Genomic DNA, 15,213 nt, shown 5'->3' with positions numbered 1-15,213 from the left:
ATTTCTCCATGCTGAGAGTGTGGTTAGACAGAACCTTGTCAAAGGTCCTCAGAGCTGCCCTCAGTTCTGTTCCCATGCAAATCACTGGTGATGCTGAGAGAGTGTCCAGTGAAAAAGGCATTGAGGGAGTGGGTATGGATGAGGGAGTTTGTTTCTCAGGGTCACATCCATGCCACCCTACCACATCATTCAAAGGATACAAAATTAACAAGAAAGCAGGAAAGCCCAGGCAGCCACTGCAACATTAGAGTTGATACCTACAGTTTCAAGGGCCATGTCTTGAGCTTGCACAAAGAGGGACATCCCAAGTGCCCCTTCCTCCATCGCTGGGGTGGTTTTAGAAGGAGCACTAGATTACAGAGCAAATGATACAACGACCAAGATGAGACACAATCACAACAGAGAGACATTAGGAGAGAAAACACTAATTTATAACACTGTTAAGTCTTTCAATGTTTGGAACATTAAATCAACATTTCAGCAATATTGCTGGTAAGTCATGAAAAGTTGTGATCCGACCACAGATTTTCATTGTGCCAGCTTTGACATTACACAAGGAAATGACTTAACATCCCAGAAGCTGATATAAGTCATGATGTCACGACAACATGATGTTTATAGCACAGGTCTATTTACTTCATGGCATCAGTTGGCACAGCAGTCATGCCTTTAAAAGTAAGTTGTAGCATGTGTGGTGTGTCGAGTAGGCTGCTTACACCAATCAATATTATCAGAAAGTGGACACACTTGTTATAGGCAGGTAGTCATGATCTTGCTGTCATGATTCAGACACCATTCATTAATTTGTCTCATGAGCACCAGTGGCCTGAGGAAGCTATAATGGAATCATGTGAATATAACAATCTTCATTCCATTTCCATTCTCTTTTTTGCAGAAACAGATGATATTTCTTTGCTGTCTTTTAACAGCAGCCCAAAAGAAGAACAAGGGCAGCAGCCACATGGGACCCTCACCACCTGCAAGTTCCCCTCCGAGTTACACACTATCCTGACTTGGAAATATATCTCTGTTGCTTCATTGTCACTGAGTCAAAATCCTGGAATTCCCTCCCTAACCGCACTGTGAGTATACCTATACCACATGAACTGCAGCGGTTCAAGATCAGCATGACCTTCTCAAGGGGAGGTAGGAATGCATGATAAATGCTGGCCTTGCCACTGATGCTTAACTTCCATTAACAAATAAAAAAGTTAACAACAAAAAAGAGCTTGCAATTACTTTCTCAGTTGTTCTTGGAATCCCATGTTCCTGCTTTAGTGATCTCCCAAGGGGTTTGTTTCAAATAAGGAAAACTTATGATACATTTTTATCATAAAACATCAAAACACCAAAATAAGGCAAAACATCCTGAAACATTGGACAATACAGATCAAAATCAGACAATCTGTAGTTTTGATTCATTTGATCACCAAAAGAAAACTGCAAGAATACTGAGAATCTGGGCTGATATTCCGTCCGACTTCCAGAAAACACACAAAAGCTCTCCCTGGTGGCTCAATTGAAAGATTTACCACACAGTACTCCCACTGTGGAGCTGAATGACATAGGAGTGAAAGTCAGGAATCTGTGGCCTTAATTCTGTAACCTGTTCTCAATGGGGATGGTTCAATTCTAGGAGTGCATGGTTGCTTCCTTATCCTAAGTGTGCTCCTGAGTTATAAAGAACAGCAAATCCCAAATTAGTCCCTGGACTATGCTGAGTTAATTGTTCTCAGCTGGGGCAGCAGTAGACTCATAAGCATTGGCTTCAGTATTCTTGGGCTGAAGGTTGGGGTTGGGGTTGGGGTTGGGGGGCATGCACAGTGGAAATCAGTCTTTTTCACAGAATCAAAAAAAATGCAAACAATTGTACAAGTAATTAATTTTTAGGTGATAAACATTAACTGTGCATGACTTTACAGGGCATATTTCACACGCATGTTTTTAAAAAGGTACTGACTATTGTTATGCAGGAAAGAAAGGCAGCCATTCTGCACCAGTAATGTTCCCACAGCCATAACATGACTGATTAACCTGTTTTTAGGGATGAATGTGTCTGGATAGTGCTGTAGAATTTTTATTGTCCACCTGAACCATGAGAACAGGAAGACTAGAATGCTGTTTAATAATGAATATGCAACATTCCCTCAGTACTGCAGTGGAATGCCAACCTGGTGCTGTGGGGCATGAACTTTTTTTTTATTTTCGTTTGGGGATGTGGATGCCGCTGGGTAGGCCAGCATTTATTGCCCATCCTTAATTTCCCTTGAGAATGTGGTGGTGAGCTGCCTTCTTGAACCGCTGCAGTCCTTGGGGTGTAGGTACACCAACAGTGCTGTTAGGAAGGGAGTTCCAGGATCTTGACCCAGCGACAGTGAAGGAACGGTGATATAGTTCCAAATCAGGATGGTCTGTGGCCTGGAGGGGAATTTGCAGGTGGTGGTGTTCCCATGCATCTGCTCCCCTTGCCCCTCTAAGTGGTAGAGGTCATGGGTTTGGAAGGTGCTGTCGAAGGAGCCTTGGTGAGTTGCTGCATTGCATCTTGTAGATGGTATACACTGCTGCCACTGTAAATCAGTGGTGATGGGAATGAATGTTGAAGGTGGTGGATGGGGTGCCAATCCAGTGGGGTGCTTTATCCTGGATGGTTCTTGAGTGTTGTTGGAGCTGCACCCATCCAGGCAAGTGGGGAATATTGCATCCCATTCCTGACTTGTGCCTTGTAGATGGTGGACAGGCTTTGGGCAGACAGGAGGTGAGTTACGCACTGCAAAATTCCTGCTCTTGTAGCCACAGCATTTATATGGCTGGTCCAGTTCAGTTCCTAGTCAATGGTGACTCCCAGAATCTTGATAGAGGGGGATTCAGCGATGGTAATGCCACTGAACGTCAAGGGAGATGATTAGATTCTCTCTTGTTAGAGATGGTCATTGCCTGGCACTTGTGTGGCGCGAATGTTACTTGCCACTTATCAGCCCAAGCCTGGATGTCGTCCAGGTCTTGCTGCATATGGACATGGGCTGCTTCAGTATCTGAGGAGTTGCAAATGGTGCTGAACATTGTGCAATCATCAGTGGGCAACCCCACCTCTGACCTCATGATGGAGGAAAAGTCATTGATGAAGCAGCTGAAGATGATTCAGCCTAGGACACTACCCTGAGGAACTCCTGCAGTGATGTCCTGGGACTGAAATGATTGACCTCCAACAACCATAACCATCTTCCTTTGTGCTAGGTATGACTCCAAACAGCGAAGATTCTGCCCCCTGATTCCCACTTTGCTAGGGCTCCTTGATGCCATACTCGGTCAAAAGCTGCCTTGATGTCAAGGGCAGTCACAATCACATCACCTCATCTCTTGATTTCAGCTCTTTTGTCCATGTTTGAACCAAGGCTGTAATAAGGTCAGGAGGTGAGTGGCCCCGGTGAAACCCAAACTGAGCATGTGAGCAGGTTATTGCTGAGCAACCGCTGCTTGATAGCACTGTCAATGACATCTTCCATCACTTTGCTGATGATTGGGAGTAGACTGATAGGGCGGTAATTGTCCAGATTGGATTTGTCCTGCTTTTTGTGCACAGGATATACCTGGGCAACTTTCCACATTGCCAGGTAGATGCCAATGTTGTAGCTGTACTGGAACAGCTTGGTTGTTCTCACAGAGTTCTCACAAAGTTCCAACCCAGATGTGCAAATGTTACTAACTACGTCAAAGTGCTGAAAATTGTTATGTTTTCAAACAGCAGGTTAGGGAAACTAAGTATTAGTTGCGAAAGGTGTTTATTACACTGTATGTTTTGAAAAATACATGTATGAGTTTAGAAAATACAATCGTATTCTTTTCCTGAAATTTTGATACTAAAATACAGCAACCATAAGTTGTTCCACCATTTACTGTAAAGAAGTCAAATCATGTTTAGGATAGACCAGGAATGGCAAAACTATTGTTTTAATCACACACACACTCTTGTATATCTATTCACCAGGACTTCAAACAATAGGATCAATAGACTTAGACAAAAACTAAGGCTTCTCTAAAGTACAGGAACATTACTGTGGCAAACTGTAATATATTTCACAGTGCTTTATTGCCACATTGTCATCATACAAAGAATTATTTGATCAGAATGTATATTACCTCCTTAAAAGCAATGGATGTCTCAAAATGCTTTACACCCAATGGTTGGTATTTTATGCTCTCCCGCATGGGAGGCGGGGAGGGCATTTAATCAGGCAGGATGGTGGTGGATGGGGACCCTGCCACCTCCTGCCTCCACCCCGATTAAGACCGTGGCGGGAAGGCCCCTGGACAGCCTTCCCACCCCATTGCCAGTGGAGGCCATTAAGGGGTAATTAATGCCCAATTAAGGACCTCTTCCTGCTGCCACTGGTATTAACCCAGTGGCAGGCAGGCCTGTCGCCACGAGGGTAGCACAACATGCAAACACATGCAAGGTTGCTTGTGGTCTTCCAGGGGCAGATCCCTTGTTCAAAGGCACTCAGTGCCTGATGAAGGGACCCAGCATCAGGAAGGGGGAGCCCACTGAGGCCATCCCTTTGCCTTTGCTGCTGAGCACCCTCCCCCATGACCCCCAGCCTGCAAAACCCTTCCGTCATCACTTACCTCTGGGCTGAGTCACTCCGCGATCCTGGGCCCCCAGTGGGTGTCATTCCAGCACCTCCCAGGTGGCGCTGCTGAGCAAAAGAGCTGCCAACCTCTGATTGGCCAGCAGCTCTCGGCGGGTGAGAATTCCTGCCCCCGGGGTCCCGATCCAAGGACAGGCCCGCCAGTGGCCTGTTAACTGCCTGATTGGCTCATTATACGGCAGGTCTTCCCCAAAGGATGCAACATGGGTCTCACAGGCTCTCCAGCTGACAGCCAAGACCCCCCATCACCTCCATAAAATCCCCCCCAATGAAATACTTTTGAAGTGTAGGAAATGCGGCAGCCCATTTGAGTGAAAACTCCACAAACAGCAATGTGATAATGAACAGATAATCTGTTTTTGTGATGTTGATTGAGCGATAAATATTGGTCAGGCTACCAGGGATAACACCCCTGCTCTTCTTCGAAATAGTGCCATGGCATTTTGACATCCACCCAAGCAGGCAGAAGAGTCCTCGGTTTAACGTCTCATCAAAAAGACGGTACCTTCAACAGTTCAACACTCCCTCAGTACTGCACTGGAGTGTCAACCTTGATTTTTGTGCTCAAGCCCTGGACTAGGACTTGGATCTGGAACCAAGTGGCTCAGAGGCGGGAACGCTGCCAACTGAGCTGCGGTTGACACAAAAGGGAAATATTTACATAGCATCTTTCACGATATCAGCACATCCGAAAACACTTCACAGGCAACAAAGTACGTTTGAACTGTATTCACTGTTCTACGGTAGCAATGGTTCAATGAAGAGTGCAGGAGGGCATGCCAGGAGCAGCACCAGGCATACCTAAAAATGAGGTGTCAGCCTGGTGAAGCTACAACACAGGACTACTTGAATGACAAACAGCAGCTGCAGCATGCAATGGAAAGGGCTAAGTGATTCCACAACCAACGGATCAGATCTTAGCTCTGCAGTCCTGCCACATCCAGTCGTGAGTGGAGGTGGACCATTAAACAACTGACAAGAGGAGAAGGCTCCACAAACATCCCCATCCTCTACGATATGGGAGCCCAGCACATCAGTGAAAAAGACAAGGCACAAGCATATGTATCCATCTTCAGTCAGAAGTGCCGAGTGGATGATCCATCTCAGCCTCCTCCTGAAGTCCCCAGCATCACAGATGTAAGTTTTCAGCCGATTCGATTCACTCCACGTGATATCAAGAAACAGCTGAAGGCACTGGATACTGAAAAGGCTATGGGCCCTGACAATATTCCAGCAATAGTACTGAAGACTTGTGCTCCAGCACTAGCCGCACCCTTAGCAAAGCTGTTCCAGTACAGACACAACACTGACATCTACCCAGTAATGTGGAAAACTGCCCAGGTATACCCTGTACATAAAAAGCAGGACAAATCCAATCCAGCCAATTACCACCCCATCAATCTAATCTCGATCATCAGTAAAGTGAGGGAAGGGGTTGGCAACAGTGCTATCAAGCGACACTTGCTCAGCAATAACCTGCTTAGTGACGCTCAGTTTGGGTTCTGCCAGGGCCACTCAGCTCCTGACCTCATTACAGCCTTGGTTCAAACATGGACAAAAAAACTGAACTCCAGAGGTGAGGTGAGAGTGACTGCCCTTGACATCAAGGCAGCATTTGACCAAGTGTGGCATCAAGGAGCCTTAGCAAATCTAGAGTCAATGGGAATCAGGGGGAAAACTCTTTGCTGGTTGGAATCATACCTAGCACAAATGAAGATGGTTGTGGGTTTGGAAGTCGATCATCTCAGTTTGAACCATCTTCAGCTGCTTCATCAATGACCTTCCCTCCATCATAAGGTCAGAAGTGGGGATGTTCGCTGATGATTGCACAATGTTCAGCATCATTCGCGACTCCTCAGATACTGAAGCAGCCCTTGTCCATATGCAGCAAGAACTGGACAACATCCAGGCTTGGGCTGATAAGTAGCAAGTAACATTCGAGCCATACAAGTGCCAGGCAATGACCATCTCAAACAAGAGAGAATCTAACCATCTCCTCTTGACATTCAATGGCATTACCATCGCTGAATCACGCTCAACATCCTGGGGGTCACCATTGACCAGAAACTGAACTGGACCAACCATATAAGTGCTGTGGCTACAACAGCAGGTCAGAGGCTAGGAATTCTGCGACGAGTAACTCACCTCCTGTCTCCTCAATGCCAGTCCACCATCTACAAGGTACAAGTCAGGAGTATGATGCAATACTCTCCACTTGCCAGGATGGGTGCAGCTCCAACAATACTCAAGAAGCTCGACACCATCCAGGACAAATCAGCTTGCTTGACTGGCAACCCATCCACCACCTTCAACATTCACTCCCTCCACCACAGAAGTACAGTTGCAGCAGCATGTACCATTGACAAGATGCACTTCAGCAACTCACCAAGGCTCCTTCCACAGCATCTTCCAAACCCACGACCTCTACCACCTAGAAGGTCAAGGGCAGCAGATGCATGGGAACACCACCATCTGCAATTCTCCTCCAAGCAACACACCATCATGACTTGGAACTATATCGCCATTCCTTCACTGTCGCTGGGTCAAGATCCTGGAACTCCCATCACAGCACTGTTGGTGTACTAACACCACATGGGCTGCAGCAGTTCAAGAGGCAGCTCACCACCACCTTCTCAAGGGCAATTAGGGATGGGCAATAAATGCTGGTAGCCAGCGATGCTCAGATCCCCCAAACGAATAAAAGAAAATTATAGGAACCAGTAGCTCAGTAGTAATACAGCTAGGTCTCATAAACAGCACTGAAATAAATGATCAGATAATCTGGTTTTCGTGGTGTTGGTTGAGGGAGAACTGACCCTATTCTACTTTGCAAAGTGCCACAGAATCTTTTATGTCCATCTGAGATCACCTCAGTTTAACGTCTCATCCAAAAGACGGAACTTCTGACAATGCAGCACACCTTCAGTACTGCACCGAAGTGTCAGCCTGGATTATGTGATAACGTCTCTGGACTGGCACTAACACCTAAAAACTTGATGATCACATAATGGGAGAGTTTCAGGTTGGGCGCTGTATGTGCATGATTTCAGTGATGCACACACAGCATCTGCCCAATGTGGCAGTAGGGAGGCCCAAACAAGGCTCAAGCTCTATTAGCTTTTTCTCAGTAAGCTGGAGGTGCCAAACTTGTGTCCCACTTTAGCTCATCAGTCAGGTAAGAAGGAACTATCAGCTAGCTACGGCATGCAGTCAGCCGGAAGCTAAGGTTGGATGAGGGGAATAGGAACAGACCAGCAATGGACCGGAATATTTTTGTGGGGCCCAGAGGAGCACCAATGCTCCATAAATTTTTTCCCCAAAAATTATCTTTTCGGAGAGTCCTCCAACAGTCCCCTTAAGGTCCTGTCAACAACTGAACATAAGAACTAGGAGCAGGAGTAGGCAATTCAGCCCCTCAAACCTGCTCCGCCTTTCAATACGATCAAGGCTGATCTCATCTTGGCCTCAACTCCACTTTCCTGCCTGTTCTCCATAACCCTTCAACACATTTCTAATTAAAAATCGTGTCTATCTGCTCCTTAAATTTACCCAATGTCCCAGCATCCATCGCACTCTGGGGTAGTGAATTCCACAGATTCCCGACCCTTTGAAAGAAGTAATTTCTCCTCATCTCTGTTTTAAATCTGCTACCCTTTATCCTAAAACTATGACCTCTCGTTCTAGATTGCCCCACAAGAGGAAACATCCTCTCTATGTCTACTTTGTCAATCCCCTTAATCATCTTATATACCTCAATTAGATCTCCTCTCATTCTTCTAAACTCTGGAGAGTAAAGGCCTAAACTGCTCAATCTCTCTTCATAAGACAAGCCCCCCATCTCTGGAATCAATCTAATGAACCTCCTCGGAATTGCCTCCAATGCAACTACATCCTTTTTCAAGTAAGGGGACCAAAACTGTACGCAATACTCCAGGTGCGGTCTCACTAATGCCTTGTACAGTTGCAGCAACGCTTTCCTACTTTTATACTCTATTCCTTTAGCAATAAATGTCAAAAGTCCATTTGCCTTCCTTATCACCTGCTGTACCTACAAACTAGTTTTTTGCGATTCATGCACAACAACACCCAGATCCCTCTGCACCGAAGCACTCTGAAGTTTCTCTCCATTCAGATAATAATTTGCCTTTCTATTCTTCGACCCAAAATGGATAACCTCACACTTATCCACATTAAAATCCATCTGCCAAATTTTGGCCCATTTATCGAATCTATCCATATCCATTTGTAGATTTCTTATTTCTTTATTGCAACTTACTGTCCCACCTATTTTAGTATCATCTGCAAATTGAAGAAAGTGGGACTAGCATGCATCATGAATGCTTTACCCATATCTCCTTGAAAGTTGCAATTCGGGTCCTATAATAGGTAAAGGATCACAACTTGCATATTTAAATAACTTCCCACCCTATTTGGCCCCAAGTGCTGTGCACCAATTTAAAGGCATGCCTGAAAATTAATTAAAGCAGGCACAAGGACCCCATCAGATTTTCAACTGCTGGTCATCTGTTTTTCAAGCGAGAAGCACATAACCAGTAGTTGAGGGCCTCCTCCTTACTGATAGTTTAAGTCAGAAAACCTTCCATCCATTGAGCTGGCCTATCTATTGCCTTGATGTATTTCTAATAACCATGCATCCTATTTGTTGGCAAAAACCTGTTTAATTCTTTCCTTTTTAAACCCATTAAGGATCTCTGTTCCACCACCCATGCCCCATAATTTGTTCTGTATTTACCAGCGAAAATACTCCTCCTGCATTTCCTATTTTCTTTTGCTGTTCTTAATTTGTAATTATGACCACTTGTGCTTAAATTCTGTAAGTGGTAGAAAAGTTTACTTGGATCTAATTTGTACTACCTGTTCTTAACGTTAAACACTTACATCATATCCTCACTGTCAACCCTGCTAAGCTCATAGGCCAACATAGGCCAGTTATTAACACTGGGGCATTTCTTGCTGCTGTGTCAGTAATATACCAGACAGTGAAATAACTCAGGGGGGGTCTATTGTTCCTTATCTAGGTGTATTAATTTAATTCACACAATAGAACCAGCAATTCCAGGGATGAACATAACAATAAAATCAGGCTTTTGAGTCTGAATCTGGAGGATGAAAGTGGAAAACTCCAAAGCTAGTCCATGAAAAGATTTTCCTGAGTAACAAGGGACTCCAATGAATTAGATCCACTGCCCAGCTAGTCCAGAGGCAAGGAATGGTTTCCTGGGTCAGGAAAGACTGCAATAAATGATGTTCACTGGCTTGCTAAAACCAACCACTGGACAGAGGTGAGAAACACAAAGTAAGTCAACTACTAGTATAAACCATTACTTTTTAAAAAGTAATTTTTAAAAATCATTCCAGTCACCAGTATTTGACCTAACGAACAAAATACTGTATGCAAATATCAGGTTTTTTTTTTAAGTGTCAGGAGTATCTGAATCCAGTTCAAAATTAATGCACATCTGCATTTCTGTTTGTAACACTAAGAACTAGTAAATAGTTCCAAGTTTATATCTAAATACTAGATTTGTGCCATTATTGATTTTTGAATAGATTTTTTTTTAATAACACAAAAGCAAAATACTGTGAATGCTGGAAATCTGAAACAAAAACAGAAAATGCTGCAAATACTCAGCAGGTCAGGCAGCATCTGTGGAGAGAAACACAGAATTAATGTTTCAAGTCATCAGATGAAAGGTCACAGACCTGAAAGATTAACTCTGCTTTTCTCTCCACAGATGCTGCCTGACCTGCTGATTCTTTTTTTACATAAACGGATCTGAATTGATTCTGCTCCACACACTGGTATTGCGTTTTCCCCCCAGGACCAATCTATTAGTGACCTTCAGTGTAGGTTTACAGTATATCCAGACATCATTGATGCAGATCAATGAGAACGAGTTCAAAAACATTTACAGCCGCATAGAATTTTGTAGTTGGGGACTAACAATAACGTTTAAATGACACACCAGAGTAAAATGCCACTTAACTGATGATAATAGAAATGTACAAGAGGGCAAACAGTACAAGTAAAATGTAAATCGCAGTCCTTTTACAATTGACATGTAGGAAAGATTCACAACATATCTTCAAAACAAAAATGCATTCTGTATTTAGTACATTCCATATTAAACCCTTTCCATGTCCCTGGATGAACAAAAAGACTAAAACTGCTGCTCGGTTGAGTGGCTGAATTCCTATTTTTGGTACCACTTTTGACAGAGTATGGAACAAAACTGGGACTGTTGAAGAGTAACTCACAGCACATCCTCAAAGGTTCTTTTAGAAAAAAACAATACAGCCACTACCTCAGCAAGGTAAAGGCCAGCTTCATTATGTAATTCTGGAAATTATGCGCAACTATTTTAAATGTGCAATATGAAAGGTTTTAAATAAACCATCCACCCACTTTGTATTAAGAGCAGACTATCACCTTCCACGAACATCACATCCACGACAAAAAAGTCTCCTCAAAACTACAAATCAAATACATTACATACAAAGCAGAAATACTTCAGTATTTTAACTACATTTTAAATAATTTACCTTTCATAAGAATTAATACCACACACATAATGTTACACATTTAAAAAATGAAAATAAGCATAAATTTTAGAAGATCAGAGTCATGAAAAGATGTTGGCCTTGTTACTGTTCTAAGAATTCTGCTGCTGGGACCATGACAAGACTTCCTTTGAGTGTGCCTAAGCTACTGCAACTTCCTTCTCGGTCATTTCCTTAATTTAAAAAATTCCCCAGCTCACAGAGCTACCTCCTTCATCTATCAAAGATAGAATATCAAAACATACACTCAATTCACTGAACTGCACAACTGCTGCAAAAAGCTTTGTATTTACCTTTTTAGCTTGCTGTACAGGGTGAGAGCGAGGGCCAAACCCCATCTGTGGCATGGACAGCAGCATCTTTACAGTCCTTGGTATCACACAGTCAAGTCACACGAGTGAGATTATGTTGCACAGGAAGCAAGCTCAAACAACGAATCTGCAAATCAGCCTGTTTGTGGGGGAGCACCACATAACTCACTGCTATGCACAGAGAGTCACCGGCAGATCAGTAGGCCTTAGTTTTGGGAGGAGTCTGAAAACCACAGGGCAGAGGGAGGAAGCAAACTGAGATCACACTGTTGAATGAAAGGCATTTTGCTTCAGGCTCCCGTGTCTCTATAGGGTGCAGCAAGTAAATAAAAACAGAACTCTTTGTATTTAGTATGAAAAATGCCATTACGAACAATTTTCTTACATTGATTTTCTTTAAAAAATTGAAAATAAAACAAATATAACAGCAATCTATAGACAACTGTGAGCAACAATCAGGAACTCACAAAGTGCTCGTTTGTGCACTGAAGTTATATCTGTGAAAAATAAATGAAGAGGTTACAGCTACAGGACTTAATTTTATGCATACACTGGAAAAGTAGATATTTCAGTATTATACAGTATATGAGTACTTGGTGCATTCCTACGATTAGTGTTCAAAACAAATTTATATCTAATTTACAAGATGCAGACTTAACGGGCATGTATAAAGCATGATGTAGTTCATAAATAAATTTAATTAGTAAACAGTTTAAATTGCCAATACTTCAACCACTTAAGACTTCAGATGCGTAACATTTTCACTGGCTGGACTGGCGGCTAATGAAAAAGGAATGATATTCAAACTGAAATGTTTAGGTGAGTAATCAAAACAAGCACTAGCAAATATGAGAGTGAAGCTGTATGTTGCTGCTCCAGTGCATGTGTCAGGACAGTATCAGGTATGCAGTGATGGCTTAAGCCCCAGTAGTCAGATAGCCTGCTGACACCAACTCCCTAAACTCACATTTGAAGAACATGAAGAACAGAGGAATATAGCAACAGGAACAGCCCAAGAGTCTGTTATAGCATTGAATTAAATCATGGATGATGTGTACCTCAAATCCATCTACATGCCTTTATTCGACATCACTTGACACCCTTACCTAACAAAAACACTATCACTCTCAGTGTTGAAAATTTCAATTGACCCAGCACCCACTTTTGGAGGAGAAAGTTCCAGATTTCTAGTACTCTTTATATGAAAAAATGCTTCTTGATTTCTCTTTTAAATGGCCTAGCTCTAAGACTATAACATTGGAAATTACTAGAGTCTATAATTAAGGAGAGAGTGCTTGAACACCTGAAAATTTCCAGCTGATCAGAGAGAGCTAGCATGGATTTGTAAAGAGTAGATCATTCCTGATGAACCTGACTGAGTTTTTTGTAGAGGTGTCTAAAGTAATGGACATGGGAATGTTTATGAATGTTATTTATATGGATTTCCAGAATGCATTTGATAAAGTCCCTTATAATTGGCAGTTAGTCTAATTGGCAGGTTGTGTCTAGTGGTGTCCCGCAAGGATCTGTGTTGAGGCCTAAACTATTCACTGTGTTTATTAACAGTTTAGATGATGGGATAAAATCTAACACATCCAAGTTTGCTGCACCAAGAATAGGTGGCATTGTAAGCAGTGTAGGTAGGAGCATAAAATTACAAAGAGATATAAATAGATTATGTGAATGGACATAACTGTGGCAAACAGATTTCAATTTAGGCAATTGTGAGGTGCTACCGCCAAGTGAGGAGGGGGGGTGACACTCGTCCCTTTTGCCCTTCCTCTTATTTGACTGCAACAGGGTTTATTCAGTTTTTACACAGTGGTTGTGCTTACCACCTCATTGTGTGTTTTACCTTTAATGTGATCATGAAAGAACCAATCGAACAGGTTTTCCTGAGTTTAAACAAGAAAGAGGTAAGTTTATTATCTTCAACAAGCGAAACCCGATCTAAAATAATAAAAAGTACGCTTCACATTCACACAAGGATCACACACACACAAATAGATTGCAAAGTGGAAAGTAAGTTAATTTGGTTGGATTAAAGTCCAGAATAAATAAAAGTTAAATGCACAGTCTGAGGTTGGATGATTCGGTGGTCTTTTGACTGGAGTTGTATTCTTGAAGTCTTAGGCTGGCCAAAGTGCACTTGTGGCTGGCCTGCTTTGCTCAGGGTTTTCTTGGAGGCAGAATTGAAGTGGGCTCTCATCCCCTGATCTCTGGCTGTAGCAGTCTGCAGGCTTGGAGGGTCCACAATTCCAGACGGTTTTCAAACTTAATGTTTTCTGGGGAGAGAGAAAGCAAGAAAGGGACGCACACAGCCTTCTTTGCTGCTAGACACTCAGTTATTGCTTGCCTCTCTGTGTGTAATAAAGCTCCCAGTTTTTTCCAGCCTGGGGAGGCGGTCACATGGTTGCCTCAGGGTATTCTCTGGAACCTTCTAATGAGATACAAGGTTCAGGATTGGCTCCACAGGCCCCAGGATGCCAGTATTTACACTCAGAGGGGTTTTCTCTTTCAAAGCCAATGTGTCATGATTGCCTTGACTGTTATGCTAATGAAGCAATCCTAGGTAATTCAATTACTTAGAGCAAGCCATTGTTCTAGGTCCAGGGCTTCTCAGACTTTTGACTCTGGTTGGGCCTTGGAATGTACAAAGGTGTTTCAGGTGCAAATTGTGTTGGGCCATCTTGGCTGCCAGCTTTTTAAAAGTTAACAGTAGGATTTTCTCCATTAAAAGTCTAGTGTAAGCTTTCAACCGATGAATTAATATTTCTCATTTGGCATATAGTGTTTTCTTGACACCTCTGCTCCCCTCCCTCCCTGAGAATTACATTCCTCCCCCCTCTCCACCAGTGTCTCGCTTCAGTTCCCCAAACAATGATCCAAAGGCAGGGGACTTCCAACCATTGGCTGGAATACTGGCGTGAGATAGTCGCCTGGTCTAGGTAGGTTTATTTACATTTATCTGAATACACTTTGCAATGCAAATGAAGGCCCTGCTGCTTGGTGGTGGGGGAGGGGGCGCATTGAGGCCTTGCTGCCGCTGATAAATTGCGGTGGGACCTTCTCGGCATTAGGGGTCAAGGCGGGCCTGCTCGGCGTCGGGGGTCGAGGCGGGTCTCTCCTGGCAGAATTTTCCGGGACCCCCGCCATGACCCCCAACATTGGAGGGCTGGTATCAGGATTGCTTTGACTGCCATGCTAATGAAGCAATCCGAGGTAATTCAATAACATAGGCAAGCCATTGTTCTGGGTCCAGGGCTTCTCAGACGTCTGGGTCTGGTTGGGCCTTGGAATGTGCAAAGGTATTTCAGATGCAAATTGCAGTAGCCATCTTGGCTGCCAGTTTTTTTAAAGTTAACTGTCGGATTTTCTCCATTTAAAGTCTAATGTAAGCTTCCAACTGATGAATTAATGTTTATTATTTGGTATATAGTTTTTTTCTTGACAGAGGCCATCCACTTTGAACCTAAAAAGGATAGAATAGAGTATTTTCTAAATGGAGACATGCTAGAACAATGGAGGCCCAAAGAGACAATGGGGTCTATTAACATCAATCATTAAAATGTCAAGGACAGGTACAGAAAATAATCAAAAAGGCGAATGGAATGTGACTTTTCTATCTAGAAGAATAGAATACAAGGGGGTAGAATTTATGCTACAACTATACA

The 15,213-nt window shown here is 43.2% G+C and overlaps 1 protein-coding gene across 5 annotated transcripts in view; it reads right to left on the bottom strand.

Moving 5' to 3' along the window:
- Positions 1–15,213, bottom strand: part of LOC137372007 (RNA-binding motif, single-stranded-interacting protein 1-like) — a 511,784-nt gene that overhangs the window by 270,551 nt on the left and 226,020 nt on the right. The window contains exon 1 of one of the 5 annotated variants that reach the window (XM_068035258.1): positions 11,522–11,743. The exons of the other annotated variants lie outside the window; for them this stretch is intronic. Within the exon in view, the coding sequence (XP_067891359.1) occupies positions 11,522–11,587 (66 nt within the window). The 5' untranslated portion in view covers positions 11,588–11,743. Of the gene's footprint in view, positions 1–11,521; positions 11,744–15,213 lie in introns of those variants that run through there. 5 annotated transcript variants of the gene reach the window in all.

The sequence above is a fragment of the Heterodontus francisci genome, chromosome 7 (assembly GCF_036365525.1).
Source record: "Heterodontus francisci isolate sHetFra1 chromosome 7, sHetFra1.hap1, whole genome shotgun sequence".
Lineage (NCBI taxonomy): Eukaryota > Metazoa > Chordata > Chondrichthyes > Heterodontiformes > Heterodontidae > Heterodontus > Heterodontus francisci.
This window is presented reverse-complemented; position numbering and strand designations above follow the sequence as displayed.